The sequence below is a fragment of the Pteronotus mesoamericanus genome, unplaced genomic scaffold (assembly GCF_021234165.1).
Source record: "Pteronotus mesoamericanus isolate MK-2021 breed Mesoamerican mustached bat unplaced genomic scaffold, CSHL_Meso_final scaffold_408, whole genome shotgun sequence".
NCBI lineage: Eukaryota > Metazoa > Chordata > Mammalia > Chiroptera > Mormoopidae > Pteronotus > Pteronotus mesoamericanus.
In genome coordinates, this window is record NW_026555315.1 from 7045966 (window position 1) to 7064731 (window position 18766).

The window sequence follows — 18766 nt, forward strand, 5'->3', positions numbered from 1 at the left end:
ATGTGTGGTCCAGTTTTGGTTGTTTGTTAAAAGAGTGAAAAGTTAAAAATAGCGCCGCATTTGATTGCTTTTGAAATAATAACTGTAGTCTTATTTTTTCAGGGTAATCACTTTGATCAATATGAAGAAGGACATTTGGAAATTGAACAAGCATCACTTGACAAGCCTATTGAATCGGTAAGATGATCACTGCTTAATTTTGGGTCATAGCTAGCTAGTTAGGTAGTGTTCGTGTGACACTTGATGTGAATGAAGTTAAACTTATAACTTATAGTACAGTCTAGAGCTATTTTCTTGCATGCCTGACAGTAATCAAATAGAGTTTGGGGTATAATCTGATATTTAATATGTTGGGATATCAGCCTGAAAAATCTAGAAATAATTTAGAATTTTGATTAAAAATATCATTTTGGCCCATTCTGTTACATATAGCAGGTTAAAAGTTTAGTGTTTTTCTAAATTGAATAAAGGAGTAAAATGTATTTTGATCCTTTAAAACCTTCACTTTTCCTGGGCAACACATTCATATATTGTTCCATTAGGAATAGTTAAGGACTAACACATTTTATTTACCAGACTCTTGTGAAACATTGTAAATTTGGTTTCTGTAGCTTAAGAGATGTCTGGGTTCTGTCAAAAGTTGATTCTTTCTTTCTGTCTCTTTACACAGATTAGTTTGGGATATTGATGCAAAGCAATACAAAAAGGAGATTTATTTTTATGACTCAAATTTTTTTAAAATCTTCATTTTTGAACATTGTTTTCCTTTTGAGAAGCCCTTTATTTTCTAATTACACAGTCCATTGTTAAAATGTCTAAACTTGTCAGTATTGTCAGTACTTAATATTTGTGCTTAAGTGTACATATTTAATATAAGGGTTTTAGTGAGTTATTTGAGCTTGAGGGAAAAATGATCAAAGAGGGAGTCTCAGTCTTTTCAACAGTCAAGATACCCCTTTTCTCCCTTTAAGAAACACTGGGTCCTTCCCCTCCCTCAGGAAAATAAGGCGATTTAGAGAGCACAGATATTTTTATTTTAGCTTTTATTTTCACAACTGTAATATAGTAAAGGATCAACATATATTTATGTTCCTAATTAGGTTGGTGTTGTGTGTTTGTGTGTGTGTGTTTAGATGTTTACAGAAATTTACACAACTTGGGGTGTTCGACATTTTTCTTCCACAGCAGTTGGCCCATATTAGCTAAGCAGCCATGATCTGGTTTGTATTGCACGGTCTGCCTTTTTTTTTTAATTTCTTCTCTAGGGTTTCTTTCTCCCCCACTTCCCCTTCTTATTTCTGTTCTTCTGGTCCAGTGAACACTGCATATAGTATCTTCTGTCTTAACGTGCTGGCATGATGCTAGACTTAGGCATGGCAGTAATTGATGACGCATGTGATAATGCTGCAGAGGGAGAATTCACATCTGATGTTATACTCAAAGCCCAGTCTTGTTTTGACTTAAGGATAAACGCCAAGCCCATTTTGCTCAGTTAAAAAAACCACTGAAGTTTTTGCCTTGTTCTGTATCATCTTGAGAATTACTGCAAGGCAGAATTTTACAGTGAAATCTGTAGGCTAACTAGCTCAGTATCTTGTACTTGAAAAATCATTTCATTTTTCTATTTTAATTTAAATTTTTGGGGGGTCAAAGTTTAAGAACAGAACTTTCAGAAGCAAGGTCCAAGTACCATATTCTACACTGTACATGGTTGGTTAATACTCTTACACAGGCTAGAATTCTGTGGTACTCTGACTTAACAGTTATAGGAAATTTAATTAGACTAAGTTTGCAACATAGTATTTATTACCACTATACTCAACAAAGATTTTTAAAAAGCACTAAATTAAATGATGTCTAATATTTTACACCACCTTTTAGTGCTAATTTTAAGGGTGGGTTTTTTGTTTGTTTTTTTTTGGAACATTCATTCCTTTGGCATGTGAGGCTAATGCACTTTTTCCTCTCACATTGTCCAGGATTTTTTCCAGCACATGTCATAGGGAGAACACTATCAGAAAACAGTCTGACTGAATAATCATTTTTGAGTAATGTCTGTGAGTAGCAGTGGAATTGCTATATGTCTCATTTACTGAGTAGTATTGCCTTCCCCACTTAAAATATCAAATGATACAGAATTCAGACTGTATATTTAATTTTTAAATAAATAAGCATATATTCAGAGAGATATATGAATAAATTATACTTCTAATATAAGTTTACTCCTGAAATAATATAAATATACGTATTATTTGTGCTGTGGTAGTTTAGGTAGGAGGAGCTTCATAGCCTACATTATGTTAAATAGAGGTGTTAGATAGATAAGATATGAGGGATATTCTGTTATCATATTTGGGGGTAAATTTAGTTTTTAAAGACACTCTTAAAATGATTGGCTTTAAAGTAGGTAATGTGGTATCCCTACTCCGTCCCCACCCCCCCCAAAAAAAGTGTCCTATAACCTAAGGAATACCTACCAAGTAGGTGTATATTAGTTTTATGGCTGGCTGGCTATACTGAGCTGTCTTGTTCTAAGGGGGGAAATAGTTGCTTTAAACACTCAGAGTCTCTGCTGAATTAAAATCTTTCTCTGCAGCAATATCTATGAGAGGTGCTGACTGTTTTGCTACAGCATGCAACTCAAAAGTGGCTGGAAATATGCAGCTTTGGGAGTCTACAGATCATTGCAGGAGCTAAAGGTCTAGTCATTTTTTTTTTATTTAACAAAGGTAATCTGCAGCAGCTGGTAACCGTGGAAGTCTCTGCACAGGTTTGTGCCAAGAATTTGCCTGTTTGAAGGGTTATTGTGAGTATAGGATTAAGGTCTTTTTGTTTTGTAATAGGGTAAATTTGTTGCAAACCAGCACAATGGGAAATGAGATATAAGATGCAATAATGCCTTATGCTTTTAGTAAACTTCTGAAGCTCCATTTGTTAGTGAGATGATACAGGTATTTTAATTTCAATCAGGAAATGTTGAAAGCACTTAAAAATCTCACATTTGTAAAGTATTTCATCATCTTTGTTACACAGTTGTATTTTCACCAACGGTATATCTTTCAGTAAAATTTCTGGTCAAGAATAAAATACTGTTCTCTGAAAATTGTGAAAATCAATAGATAATTTGATGATATGAATTAAAGAACAGGTGGAGAGTGTTAACATTTTACCCTTATTACAAAAAGCTTTATAGAACTTGAATTTAAAGTTATTGCTTTATGAGATTTTTAGGTCCCAGCTATAATAATTATGACCTTCCCATACTTAAAGATAAAATACTTAGAAAACAAAACTTAATCTAAAGGCATAGCTCGCCCAGTCCAGGATTCCACCATAGTTCTAAGAATTGATTGGTGTGATTCAGGATATATGGTTCTGTATGACCTTTACCACAGAAAGAAGACAAGAAATCAGATGGGAAAGTGATTATAAGTTATACATGAAGCAGAATGCTTGCATCATAGACTTAAACTGTATTTTCATTGTTGTAGTAGGGAGTAAAACTACCTATCAACAAATAGTTGATCTTTGTGTTCTACCTGACTGATTAAAATCCTGTATTTATAGTTGTCAGGTTGACAAAGCAGGTTTTAAAAATTAATGTAAGTTTTCAAACTCCAGTTGCTAATATTCACTAGGGATTTAGAAGCCTATGTGTAATTGGGTTTTGTCCTGTTACATATCTGTTTAGATCTGTGGACTCCACTAGTTCCAAACTGTAACTCTGTAAGACTGCTGATTTGACATTTAGCAGTGACCATATGTGGACTGCACTATAAATAATGTGCTTCTTGGAGCTGAATGGTGTAGCATTACTATATGGTTTTCTCTCTAGTCTTCATTGTGTCATCTGTAGTGAGCTATAGATTTTTTTGTTTTGGGAATTTTTACAACTTGTTTGCATGGGTTCACCTTAGTAGCATTTGGTTTTTGCTTATAGAGTCTTTTAATACACAATCAGCAAAGCTTACAATCCACTCAAGAGACTTAATCATTTTTGTCACTGTTGAATATAGACTAAATGATGTAAATTGAATGTGGCTGTCAACTAAAAATTTAATGTGGAATTAATATTATTTCAGTCATTGCCATAACTGTAGTACAGTTCCTCTTGAGACATGATTGCTATTCTAAAACTTTGAGTGAGCCCCATATGGAGTAAAGTAAATTTTTATCTGTTTTTGATAAACTCGCATTGTACAGATTGGTGGTGCTATTGCCAGAAGGATTGTTGTTGCTCTGAATAGTACACGGCTTTATGGAGCAGAGCAAAATCTCCCAGGAAAGTTTTCTGCCTGATATTTAATGAATAGAAATGTTGAGAGATGACTGAAAGAATTAACAATGGTTTTTAATTTTTTTCATTTAAAAATTTTTCACTTTAAAATACTGGTAGCTGTTTAGAATACACTTTTGAAAAAAAATCTTACTTAAAAATTATATTTTCATACATATGTTAGAGGAGAACAAAGGATAAAAATGTAACATTTTAATTTTACATTTAACTTCTGAACTGGGTGGGGGGAACATTTTAAAAACTAACTAAGGTAATCTAGGAAAAAATAGTTTGGGTTTTCAGCTCAGCTTCATAGTTTAACCAAAATTGAGAAGAACTTCATGCTTAACCAAAGAAAATGCCACCCTGCCACCATTTTGGAGTTTTGAGCATAGACAGTAAGTAACAGGTTTTGGAAACCAGCTTTTTGCCTACCACCCTTGGGCAAAATTCAGTTGCTTTATTTATTATTTTACAATTAGTATTTTCCTGTAGTTCTTCCATGTGCATTTAAATTAGGCTCTCATGCCCCTTGGTTAGTCATAAACCAGGCTGTGATTAAAAAGGGAAAAAAAATTTTTTTTGTTCTACAAGATTATAATTAAACACCAAATTTTATATTCTATTTAAAAATTAAAAACTGAAGCCCTTGACTCGTGTGGCTCAGTTGGTTGGGCGTTGTCCCGCAGAGCAAGGGGTTGCTCTTTAAATTCCTGGTCAGGGCACGTCTGGGTTGCAAATTTGGTCTCCATCTCTCTAAAAATAAATAAATAGAATCTTTTAAAGAATAAAAAATAAAAAACAAAGAAAATTTAGTCAACTCTTACAGTGACTGAAATAGTAGTTGGTACTATTTTAGAAGTGAAGTTAATGCTCATTGCTTTTGTTATGTCTAGATTACGTGTTTGGGCTATAAATAACCTTAATGAGAATAATTGGCAAAATCACAACTCTAAACAGAGAGTAGATTAATTATTTTCACAGATTGGCAGTTGAATCCCTTGTTCTTTCACAGTGGAAGTTCAGTGAACACTTTGGTCATTTCAGAGGTAGACAAGTATGCTTTGTTCTACTTTGTGTAAGGTATTTTGGTGTGCCTTCCTTGTGTTATCCATCATCCTTAAACCTATTGGATTTCTGACAAGTGTTTGTAAAGCTTCTTTTCTTTTTTAGTAGGAAAAGGAACCATATTGAACACTAGCCCTTTCCGCAGAATCACAGCACTGCCTTTTTTCTTCCAAAAGCAGGTAGTCTGGAATGATAGGAAGGGTCCAGATTTTCCCTAGTAGTCATTTACTTCATCCAGGAGGTTGGAGAATAAGAGGCTCTGGGATGTATGTCTGTTGTTTCTGTTGCCTTTGTTATAATCACAAGGACATAGAGTGGCATGTGAATAATTTTAATGTAGTTCCTGACAATCCAATCCATACTTTTCCCTTGGAAAAGTAAATTTAATTAAAGAACAGTTTTCACCTAAAGTTTAGAAGAGAAAGGCCACTACCATTTTGTATCCATAGCTTTTTTAAGAAGGTGACAGCCATCTTGAGTGGTTTTGTAAAAGTGGTGCTAATGTGTATAACTCTAAATTTTTCTTTTTTCTCCCTTTCCCTTTAACATTTGCTTTTCCTTTCACTGTTGTCAGTCACAACACGCTGCTCTTGAACCTCTCAGCTGGTCTTGACTCGTGAATTTACTTATGCTTTCACTCTTTAGTAAATACATTAATTGCAAGCAGTGAATTGAAAACAAGACAAAAAAAAAAAAAAAAACGACCATTAGTGAATGGACAGTTTCTTACTTTGTGTTACATTTAACTGTTCTTTTGACAGCCCAGTTTTTAAAGCCAGGTTCGTATGGAAATGCTTTCACTCCACTTGCACTGCTTTTGGAAATAGCATACTGCTTCATCTGTCTGTTTATTTTAGTGCATTCATAATATAACACAGTCAGCATAATGTCTCATCTCCACTTAGCCAAAGATTGAGTTTTCTTAAATAAAAAAGGGGGCAGCAATTTTTGTCAGCATGGTTTAATACCTTAAATCCCTGTGCCAAGTACAGTTATAATATTAGTCTATTAAAAGATTAAACAATAATTTAATCAACCGCATCTTAGAGTCATTCTGCTTTCTTTGTCTTTTCTGTAGTTATTCAGTTGTAGGAGTTATAATATAAAATAAGGATTTTATATACAGGTAAGTTTATTTTCATAGTAGTATAATAAAGGCCTCTTTACCTTTTCATTTTCTGATGACATTGCTTGTATTAAGACTTTTATTTTTTATTTATTTTTTATAATGGGGTTATTTATAAATATTTAAGTACTCAGTACTGGTTAAGAGGATGCTTTTCCTGAAAATTCATTTGGGAGGAGAGAAGGGAGGAAAGAAGGGAGGAAGGGGCAGCAGAGTTAGATTAAGTATTTGTGATGTATAATAACATGGAAGTCATCACCTGGGATTACATATAATCATAGCATTTTTAAATTCAGTTCCTAGCAAAAAAATTTCTGGTGACCTTTTTTGTACCATAATGATTTTGTGTGTGCATGTGTGTATGGATGTCTGTATATATATACTCACGTGCACACATATATGTTTAAAACAGTATAGTATCTTTTGTTTTAGAAACAAGTTTTTCATTATCTTTTGCTTCATTTTTGTTTTTGAAAAAGTCTCCTGATCTCTTTTTCCCCCATCAATGAAGTAATCAGCTACTCAGCCCAGTTTTCCAGTTTGTATGCTATCATAAACTTGTAGAAGAAAATTGTCCTTCTAAAAAAACAAAACAAAAACAGAACATTGAGTAAGGGTTAATCTTCCACTTCTTTCTGTCAGAGAGGGTAACAACAGTAAAATAATTTTTTTTTCTTTCCTCTATAACTCCAAAGAGCATTTTATCATTGGTATGGAGTTAAATAAAAGATAAAAGCAGTTTCTATGAAATGTTTGATTTTTATACAGAGTTTTATGGTTTTGTTAGCTTTATAAATTGATTTTAAGAAATAGGAAATTATTTCCAAATGGTGATACCAGATTAGCACTATAAAATACATTTTAATACATATAGAACACTTTGTGTTTATAATTTTCAAATGCCTTTGGATAAGTAGCATCATTTTATGTGATACAGTTAATGGTTATTTTAGCTTTGTCTCTACTGCACAGTATTTGTTAAAAAAAAAAAAAGCAAAGAATTAGACAAAGGTATGCAGAGGTTTCTAAGATTGTGACTTCTGACACAAAAGCTGACATTTAATTGTTGTTTCTGGTGTCTTTTCATACAGTTTACATTGAAATATCATTTCCAATGTGCTCCTAGGAAGATGAGACATTATGTATATTGGTTTTTTCCTCCCTACATGCACTAATGGTTCTTTACTGTTAACTTATTGCTAGGCCTGTTTCATTCTAACATTTTAGCATTTTTGTTAGATTACATGTTGAAATGCATCACTCAGTCTGTGCTTGAGCTCATTTTATTTTTCTGTTAAATCAATTTAATTTCTTGTTTTACTAACCTCACTGTTTTTTCAGTTTAATATTGGCTGCATGCTAGTTAAATATTTATATTTTATATATATTTAAAAACCAATCAAGTCTAGCCTGGATTTTGCTCTGATTGTGTTTTCATTTCTAGTGGTGGGGCAGTCTTACACTTACAACTTACTTTGTATCATGAAAGCCTGACACATAAACAAAATAACTAAACACAATGTAGATTTTCTTTTTTAAAAAAATATCTTATAAGTGGTGCTGTCTAGGTGGTGGATATGATTGTATAAGTACCTTGATTTTTATGCTTTTTTAATGTTAGTTTAAAACTTCATAAATGTATTCTTCCCTCTTTTCCCCTTGCCCTTTTTCTCCTTTTAAAAATGTTATGTACAAAAGTTGCCCAGCACACCATCAGAAAGGACCCTTACTCTCTATATTCTTTCCATATAAAATACTAGCCAGCATTTCTTTTTACATTAATGTCCCGTTATTGGATACATTTACCCTATTAGCACCTTTTTGCATGCATATATGTAGACTTCTCTCTTGCTCATCACCTGTTTAAATATCACTAGGAAGGGAAGAATATATTATTGGAATATTTTTGGTTTGTCTCTCTGTTCTGTCTGTCAGGATAATATTGGACATCGCTTACTCCAGAAACATGGGTGGAAGCTGGGCCAGGGATTGGGAAAATCTCTTCAGGGTAAGTTTTTTAAATGTGCAAAAAGAAAGAAAGAAAGAAAACAATGTTTCTGATGCAGATCTTGTGCCTGAATATATTTGTCTCCTTTTTAAAAAAGTGTTTGGGTTTTTTTTCCATCTTCCTTCCCCTCTCCTAGAATAGTCTATTTTTCCTATACCTGTATTTTAAGTTACTATTAAGCTAATAATTTGTAAGATTAAGCTTCTATGTCATGAATACTTTCTGTTCAAACATACTGTCTATGGCTCAACCTGTTTTAAAACTTTTTTTGTCGAGTTGATGGGTGGATGGAATAAAAGAAATACATAGTAGCAGGGTATGCCTTGGGTGGAATAAAATAAATACATAGTAGCAGGGCATGCTTTGTATCATTTAGTGATGTTGCATTGTGGCTTCAGCATTATAAAGAGACTCATTCAACAGCAGAGTTTAATTTTTGTGCTAGTGCCCCAACCCAACCCCACCCCTGCCCCCATGCACACGTGTTCTCCCTGAAACTGGTTATTGCTTTAGCGCTTTTTCTCTGCAATCAGAGAAAAATTAACACATTTTATATGAAACAAAATGGAAGCAGAGGTTTCCTATGGCTCTCTAATACAGAAAGGCCATTTCTCAGGTTCAGATCAGGCTATGGAAAATGTATGGCGTAAAGTTTCCATTGCATTTATTTTTTTCTTTTAACTATATTAATCATCTGAATAAAAATAAAATACTAATATTTCTGCTTCCAAGTTCTTGCTGGTTGGAAACTAGCCAACTTTTTTCACTTTTTTTCTCCCTCATATTCAAAAGCTACTGTTTATTCTTTGCAGATGTGAACACTACCTCAGAAATGATGGGAATCATTGTAAAATACTTCTACATCTGGTTCTGAAGGGTCTCCTTGTGTAAAGGAATCTTTGGAGAGAGGCGTGTTACTGTTGACTATTTGTATTTTGGAAATGGATTTTCATAATTTGAATGGGAAGTCTTAACTCAAGTGTGTGTTAAGGGGCTCAGAGGAATGATAACTAAGGAAGACTTCACAGTGTAGTCTTAAGGAGGGAAGAATAATAGGTATTACCAAGTACAAGGTAATTATATTTGGCAGAGAGTCAGCATGGCTGGGTGGATCAGAGAATGCCCATAGGGCAGTGGATTTTATACATTTATTTTTTAGCAGAAGAACCTTCCAAAACATTTTTTAAATGCTGAACTTTAATATATAAAAAGGAGGGGGGAACCATAGTTATTTTGGTTGAAGTAGAGTTCTGCGTCTTCAGGAGTAGTTTGGAAACCATAACTAGAAGCAGTTATGGGAAGTTGGTTTGAATAGGCACAACTCTAATACTCAACTGAGTACTTACTGTGTATTAAACACTTACCAAATATCTCATTTAATTCTTACAACAAATACGTGAGATAATTACTGTTCCCATTTTGCAGAAGAAACAGGTTTAGAGAAGTTTAGTAAGTTGCCCAAGAATAAACAGTAAACAACAGTATCAGAATGCAGATTTTAAGATGGTGGCATAGGCACACATGGCTCACCCCTTTGCACAACCACATCAGAATTACAGCTAAAATATAGAACAATCATCACTCAGAAATGTCAGAAGTCAAGAAGAAACCATAGACACTGGTAGGAGGGGCACAGACGTGGAACAGGCTGGTCTCTCACCCACATGTGGTGGATAAAAATTCTGGAGATATATCTTGGGATCAAGGAGTCCCTGCCCCACACCAGGCTCCCCAGCCAAGGGTTCCAGTGCCAGGAAGACAACTTCTGGCTGCAAAATCCAGCGATGATTAAGTCAGTGGAAGAAACTGCTGGAGCCCCAAGCAGTTCCTTTTAAAAAATCCACACATGGACTCACCTACTGAGACTCACTCCCTCTGAGCTCCAGTGTCAGGGTAGCAATTTAAAGGGCACTAGTGGCATACTAGGAGAATCTGAAGTATTTGACACCAAGGCAAGCAGAAGTCATTGTCCCTTTTCTGAGCCATCCCCCTGCCCAGGCACAGAGCCAGCAGGCTGGTGTCATATTTGAGACTTCATCAACCTGAACGACACTGTTTGATCCATCTTGTAGATCCCCAGAGACTTCACCCCACCCAAGCTTCTTTTCCATATGAATAACTGGTCTTGCTTCACAGCTTCCTAAATCCTCTCAAACAAGCAACAGCTGGCCTCAGTGAGCTCCAGACTGGCACTAGCACTAGCCAGATTAGTTTCACAGCTTGGCTTTGCCTGGGAATCTCTAAGCCCAGCACAAGCAGCAGCCTTCTCAAATTGCTTTATAGCTCAGGAAGGGCAGCCCGGGCAAAACACGTGGGGGCTGCTGACCTTGGCCAGCACAACCTGGGAAACCCCAGGACCAGCGCACCCAGTGGACAGCTACAGACCACTTCATAGCACTGCTACCCTGCTCCTGCACAGCTTATCCTCCCCAGAGGGTGGAGGTTGGTGCTAAGCGGTCACAGCCGATCCTTGAAGCTGACTAGCCTGGGGAAATCTTTTCCATTGATCTGCCAACAGCAACCAAGACAACTACAAGAGGAGGATATACTCAGCACCACACATAAAGGGCACACCTTGAATACCCAGCTTGGGTGACGGAGGCTATGCCCCTGCACCCACCATACAGGACACCTATTACATTAGGGCACACTACCAAAACGGAGTCAGAGCAGCTTTACTACCTAATACATAGAAGTAAACACAGGGAGGAGATAAAGAAACATGGCCCAAATAAAACAACAGAACAGAACTCCAGAAAAAGCTAAAGGAAATGGAGGTAAACAATCTATCAGATACAGAGTTCAAAACACTGATTATAAGGATGCTCAAGGAGCTTATTACTGAGGACCTCAGCAGCATAAAAAAAATTCAGTCAGAAACTAAGGATTCACTAACTGAAATAAAGAACAATTCACAGGGGAACAGTAGTAGAGTGGATGAAGCTGAGAATCAAATCAATGACTTGGAACATAAGGAAGCAAAAAACAGCCAATCAGAACAGCAAGAAGAAAAAAGAATTCAGAAAAATGAGATGGTGTAAGGTGCCTCTGGGACAACTTCAAGCATACCAACATTCACATCGTGGCGGTGCTGGAAGGAGAAGAGAAAGAGCAAGAAATTGGAAGTCTATTTGAAAAAAATAATGAAAGAAAACTTCCCTAATTTGGTGAGGGAAATAGACATGCAAGTCCAGGAAGCACAGAGTCCCAATCAAGTTGGACCCAAAGAGGCCCATACCAAGACACATCATAATTAAAATGCCAAAGGTTAGAGATAGAGAATCTTAAAAGCAGCAAGAGAAAAGCAGAGAGTTACCTACAAAGGAGTTCCCATATGACTGACTGTCAGCTGATTTCTCAAAAGAAACTTCAGGCAAGAAGGGACTGGCAAGTAATCAAAGTGATGAAAAACAAGGACCTACAACCTTGATTACTCTGTCCAGCAAAGCTATTTGAAATGGAAGGGCAGATAAAGTGCTTCCCAGACAAGGTAAAGCTAAAGAAATTCATCATCACCGAGCCCTTCTTATATGAAGTGTTAAAGGGCTTATTTAAGAAAAAGAAGATCAAAGTTATGAACTATGACAACAAACAAAACTATCAACAACTGAATCAAACTAGGCAAACAACTAGAACAGGAACCAAATTATAGGTATGGGTATCATTTGGAGGGTTATCAGCTAGGAGGAGAAAGGGTGAGAAAAGGGGAAATGTTGTAGGGATTAAGAAACATAATCCCTACAAAATAGTACTTTGAGGGCAACTGAAGGTAGGAACAAAATAGCTGGGGGGATGTTAAGAATAGTATAGGAAATGAGAAGCCAAACTTAACATGCATGACCCATGGACATGAACTAAGGTACTGGAGGCATTGCTGGAAGGAAGGGGCACTGGTGGAGGAGGGCAAAAGGGGAAAAAGTTGGGACAACTCTAACAGCATAATCAGTAAAATATACTTCTAAAAAAACCCTCAGATTTTGGTCTTTCTGACTCCCAAAACCCATGCTGTTAACTACCACACAATGTGGAAGGCTTTAATGCTCCTCCAATTTGGAATTTCATTTTTTGTAGGCCAAGGGCAGTTTTTGATCAGAGGATAGTAATAGACTTTAATTTTTAATTTTTCATTTATTGATTTTAGAGAAAGGGAGAGATAGACATTGATTTGTTGTTCCAGTTACTTATGCATTTATTGGTTGATTCTTGTATGTGCCCTGACCAGGGAGCAAACCCACAACCTTGGTGTATAGGGGCGATGCTCTAACCAGCCGAGCTACCCAGCTAGGGCCGGAGAGGTATAGACTTTATAGCAAGAGATATTAAAGATGATTTTATCAAAATTTATTTTACAGATGAAGAAGTTTAGGTTTAAGTTTCCAAAATATACTAGTGACAGTGCTGAAACCAATCCCAAATTCTCTGATTTGTGATCTGTTCTTTTGAGTAAACAAACCAGGACATTTGCGACAGAAGTTAGATAACTAGTCTGGTTAAAATATGTCTGAAAATGAAGATGGAAAACCATTTAGGAAGTTGTTGGAGTATGAGTTGAAGGCCTAGAATAGAGTGATAGCAATGGAAATGGAAAGGAAGGTGTAAATATAAAGGATAATAACACAAATCAACTATGAAGCATAGTATACAAGGGGGAACCCCCAAAAATAATTGATAAAAAGTTGTGTATTCTTACATGTTAAAACTTCGGTTGCCTTCAAAGTACTCTCTGTTTGGTGCAATATGCCTATCAGACGTTTTTTCCACTGCTCAAAACAGTTTTTGAACTGGTCAATTTTGATGCCTTTTAGTGCCTGTGTCGTTTTTTGTTTCACCTCTTCCACATTGGTGAAATGTTTCCCTTTGAGGACTTTTATCTCATCTGGGGAAACAAAAAAAGACACTCGGGGTGAAATCGGATAAATAGGAAGGGAGGGGCACAGGGGTCATGCCACTTCTTGGTCAGAAACTGCTGAAGACTCAGCGCAGTGTGAGCAGGTGTGCTGGTAAATCACCCAATATGAAACAGGCAAATGCATTGGAAGAGTCTTCCAAAGAATTCACTGAAGCCTAATGCAGCCTCTCACAACAACCCCAGCAGGTATACTGATACAGATGGGATCCTAGAGCACGAACCTATTGGGGGAAGCCTGTACTACAAGCAGCCCACTCTCCACAAGATAATTATGGTTTTTGGGGGGGGGGTCCCCTTTGTACAGTCAATGCATCTAACTAGGAAGCCCTTGTTTTCCTTGTTTAGCATTAATCCTTTGTAATAAGTTATTGTTTACTGAGTGTTTGCACATGGATTATCTAATTTAAGTCCTCTTTGTGGTGGGTATCATTCCCATTTTACAGATGAGGAAATTGACATTCTGAGCAATACTCTAGTACTTAAAATAAATAAGCGGTAGAATAATGGTGCCAAAACCTACGCTATAATTAATAATTTTATAATGGATGTAAACTCTGTCTTCTAGAGAAGGATGTGATGGTGGTGAGAAATGCAGGTAATACAGAATTGAAATATACAGTAGTTATTTTGGCCCAAAAGATTGGAGATAACTTTGAATGTGATATTTTTACCTTAGGACACTTGAAGTGATCATATATATTTGTGATTGATACAGGTTTATATATATTTACTAGAAACTTGAGACTAGGTTGAGTGGAAAGAACCTTGGCCTCATTTTTAGGGTTGGTTGGTAATTGGTCTCTGGAGAAAAAGAAGATACTGTAATTCCCTCCCTTATTTTTTTCTTATGCTGTAGGTTTTTCTCTTATGGCATTTTTAATTTTCTGCCTTGTATAATTTGTGTTCATGTGTCTCTCAACGTTCATTAGACTATAAACTCTTAAATGATAATAATTGCTATTCATTTACTTGCATCTCTGTTGTTGCTTTTCATGTTTTTTTAAATTCTGCATACATTTACTGAATCCTTAGAATGTGCCAGATCTGTATTAAGTCTTAAGAGTTCGAGGACACTCTGAATGGCGTGGCTCAGTTGGTTAGGTGTCATACAGCAAAGTGAAAGGTCACTGGTTCGACTCCTGGTCAGGGTACATGCCTGGGTTGCAGGTTTGGTTCCCAGTTGGGGCACATGTGAGAGGCTACCAATTGATGTTTCTCTCCCTCTTTTTCCCTCCCTTCCCGAGTCTCTAAAGAATAAATAAATATTTCTTTAAAAAGAGTTCAAGGACGTATGTATATAGCCTCTGCCCTCCAGAGGCTCATGTCTAATAGGGAGACAAATGTAACGAATAAATATAATGTAGTATAATGATACCATAATTGTGAAGTTAAAAGTACAGTGGAGAGCTTCATAGAGCATTGAACACATAGAATTTCAATGTATTTCTTGAGTAATTTAAGGAGCGAAAAAATCTCAGACTGTTACAATAAGGAAGCAAGCAACTACATCACAACTTTGTTAGTAGATGTATAGAATCTCCTCATTTTTCCATATAGAAACACTTGTATTTTAAAGTAGGGCCAAATGTAAACATGAAAAGAACACAAAGTAAAAAATGTGTCTTATAAGAAATCTTTTTTTTAAGCTAAAGAAAATTTTCATTAAAATGGCTAACAAAATGTGAAAAACAAGTTATACATTTAGAAAAGAGAACAAGAGGATGGGGCATGAAGCAGGATGTTTTAGTCTTTAAAACCCTTTGCTTTTTAAGGTGAAAGATTTATACGATCTGAAGAGAAACCAGAGTATAACCTTTGCTTTTTAAGTTATATTTCTACAAATTCCATTCAGTAGTGACACAAAGGAGATGTTTAATAAAATATATTTCAAATTAATATTAATAAATATTAACCTACTCTTTTGGGGATATAAAAAGATTTGATTACCATTGAATTTGTTTTCCCAGTGACATAAGAACTCATTGCAAACAATATAAAAAATACAATGAAGAGTAGTTTGTATAGCATAAACCATAGATTTTGTAATAGTCCAAAAGGGAGGTAAGGTAATCAGAACTGAAACAGAAATAAGTTGGTAGAATTTGTCCCTGTGGTTTGTATAGTTGTCAGTGTTGGGTTGAACTGAATGGAGATGATTGCTCAGAAGAAAGTCTGAAGACTGGAATCTTTCCCTGCTATTTGAAACATCTTTTTCCTATTCATAGATGCCTGGGATCATTGTTAATGTTACTCTCTTCAGGCACACAGGAAGTAGAATTTTGGGATATTTCTTAGGGGCTAGCCAATCTGTTTGAATCCCAGAATTTTTCATTGTAAGCATCAGAGACTTTAAAATACGTCTAGAACCTGCAGAAAGACAGCAAATTTAAGAGAATTAGGTTTTATCCATAGTTTATCTTCATCACCATGGTAACAGATATAGAATAAGCACTCAGTAACCCAAATTCATTATTAATTTAAAGTACAAGAGGAATTTGAAGCCCATCTTTTATTTTCTTTTTAGTTGTGGTGAAAAACAATGTAAAATTTCCATCTTAATAATTACTTTTAAGTGTACATTTCACTAGTGTTAAATTCGCATTGTTGTAGCCATCTGTTTTGAATGGTTAGTACAGTGCCTTCACCTTTCAAAATGAATGGATCCCTTATTCTGTTGCAACTTTAAGGGCCAAATTTAACTGTCTTATAAATGGTTCTTTGTATTTTAGTGTCATATTCAACAGTGTACAGACTCTTTGCTGGTTTCTTTTACGTAACTTTCTGTGATAACCACATGATTTGACCTAGAATACAGCCACATTTACAGCATATTGAGATAACTCCTGACAGATTTTTTTAATTGTATTGAGCCTTTGTTATAAATAACCACTGAGCCCTGGCTGGTGTGGCTCAGTGGACTGAGTGCCGGCCTGTGAACCAAAAGGTCATCAGTTCAACTCCCAGTCAGGGCATATGCCTGGGTTGCAGGCCAGGGGTGTGCAAGGGCCAGCCAACTCATGTTTCCCTTGCACATTGATGTTTCTCTGCCTCCCTACCCCTCACCCTGAAAATAAAAAAATAAATAAATAACCACTGAAGAAAGCCCTGTTGCTCTAGTGAAAATGATAATGTCTCCTTAGTCACCACATAGAATTTCTAGGCTGATGACTTTGTAAGTTCTTTGTGTTTACTAGTTTACTGCTAACTTTTACGTCTTTATTTGGTTTTAGGGCTCTGACACCTTTTAACATTTAAACCAGATCTCTTCAGGATATTTTTATTAACATTTAAAATTATTTTGACCCATGCAAGGTTTTTACAAAGAATGCCAGTTCTTGGAGCTGCAGTGCGGATACCTTGTCACTAGATAGATTGGGAAATAGGGCATGCTCACTCAGGAACAAAATTATCTGTGGCTGGATAGAAAATTGTGCTTTGTAAGGTGGGTTTTTGTACCTGAATTTCCCTTATTATTCAGCTTTTCTTCTCCCTTAGTGTTTATTAAAATATTTCAAAAGTTAGCCCTGGCTGGTGTGGCTCAGTGGATTGAGTACCAGCCTGTGAACCAGGGGGTCACCGGTTGATTCCCAGTCAGGGCACATGCCTAGGTTGCAGGCCAGGTCCCCAGTTGGGGGCCACATGAGAGGTAACCACACACTGATGTTTCTCTCCCTCCCTCCTTTTCCCCCCTCTCTAAAACTAAATAAAATCTTTTTTTAAAAATAAGAATGGGGTCTTATATTGTTTTTTATCTCATCCTGTCTGTAAGGTTCAGTCAGTAAGATGACCAACAAATATTTATTGAGCTGATAATACATTTTAGCTGTATCAGCTGTAAATAAATATCATAAGCCATGAACAGAATAGATAAGACATCATTCCTGCCCTTCAGGATTACTTTCTAATCCCCGAGTCTTGCTTTTTTAACTACTATAGAACTTTGAAGTTTCTTGAGGCTAGAGACCATGTTTTATACTCATATGTGTTCCTTCCATGCTTAAAATTATGTAATCAATCTGAATATTTATTTGTGTATTTAAAATTTTATTTACTGATTTTTAGAGAGAGGGGAAGGGAGGGAGAGAAGGAGAGAAACATTAATGTGAGAGAGAAACATTGATTGGTTTTCTTGTATGCTCCCTGGCTGGCTGGGGCCTTGAATCTACAAATCAGGCATGTGCCCTAACTGGGCATGGAACCAGCGACCTTTTGCTTTGCAGGACGATGCCCAGCCGAGCCACGCTGGTCAGAGCCAAGCTGAATATTTAATTGACAAGTTGCTTTAAGTTCCCTGAGAGTAGGGAATCTCACTTATTTTTGTATAAAGTACTTGGTGTGTGGGGTATGATGGCATTGTGAGCAGTGTTTGGAAACAAAACCTGCCTACCAAATGCCTGCAGAGAAAATCGAGTGGAGCTCAGAAGGAAGGAGCAAAGAACATAGACTTTGGAATAGGAGTTGCAAATCCGATACCTGTTGGGGGCAGGTGGTAATATACGCAGTTGAAGCTCACTGAGTATGAGACAGTGGGAAGGAGTGTGAGCTAGCTCCAGCTCATTGCTGCCCTGTAAGAAGATGCATATAGCCTCACATGTTGTCAAAGCTTCTCAACTTTAAAAAAGGAACCAGAAATCAGATTTTTTTCTTTTTTCTTTTTTTGGTAAAAATTTATAATTGATAACTATTGGCTCAAAGTTTAAGGTATTCTGGGATAAACAAAACAGAACAAAACATGTATTTGATCCATAGGTTATCACTTTGTAATCTCATTAGAAATGTGATCTGGGTTTAAATTTGAGCTCTGCAGCTAGTAAGCAGTGTGACCTTGCTATACCCTCAGGTATACCCATATTTTTAAAAAGATCTAGGGCTTGTTTTGGGAATTAAACATGATTTGGGGGGGGTGCTATCTGTATACTCCCCTACTTTCCTCTCCAATATGTAGAGTGGGAGATGATGCCACTTAATAAATTGAGAAACTTAAGTGTTTATTCATAATCAAACCCCTAAGGATAGGAGCTGTGTTTATAGCACAGGTTTTTCGACCTCTGCTCCAATGTTTTTTTCTATTAGTGAAGCGGCAGAATCACCTTGGGTGCTTGTTAAAAATGTAGATTTGCCCTGGCTAGTGTGGCTCAGTGGATTGAGTGCCGGCCCATGAACCAAAAGGTCACCAGTTTGACTCCCAGTCAGGGTACATGCCTGGGTTGCAGGCCAGGTCCCCAGTTGGGGGGACTCGAGAGGCAACCACACATTGATGTTTCTCTCTCTCTCTCTACCTCCGTTTCCTTCTCTCTAAAAATAAATAAATAAAACCTTTTTGTAAAAAAAATGTAGATTCTCAGCCAGCACAACTCAGCAGGTCTAGAGTGGGATTCA

General features: G+C 36.3%; 1 protein-coding gene across 7 annotated transcripts in view; it reads left to right on the plus strand.

The window, feature by feature from the left end:
• The window catches only part of GPATCH8 (G-patch domain containing 8), a 75554-nt gene that overhangs the window by 15881 nt on the left and 40907 nt on the right, over positions 1–18766 (plus strand). For 2 of the 7 annotated variants that reach the window (XM_054593008.1, XM_054593003.1), the window contains exons 1-4: positions 103–177; positions 1186–1220; positions 6106–6123; positions 8406–8478. Coding sequence is in view for 1 of the 7 variants with exons in the window: in XM_054593002.1 (XP_054448977.1) it covers positions 103–177; positions 8406–8478 (148 nt within the window). In the remaining 6 variants the exon portion in view is untranslated. Of the gene's footprint in view, positions 1–102; positions 178–610; positions 1221–6105; positions 6124–8405; positions 8479–18766 lie in introns of those variants that run through there. The other 5 variants (XM_054593009.1, XM_054593005.1, XM_054593006.1 and 2 more) reach the window with 4 other exon arrangements.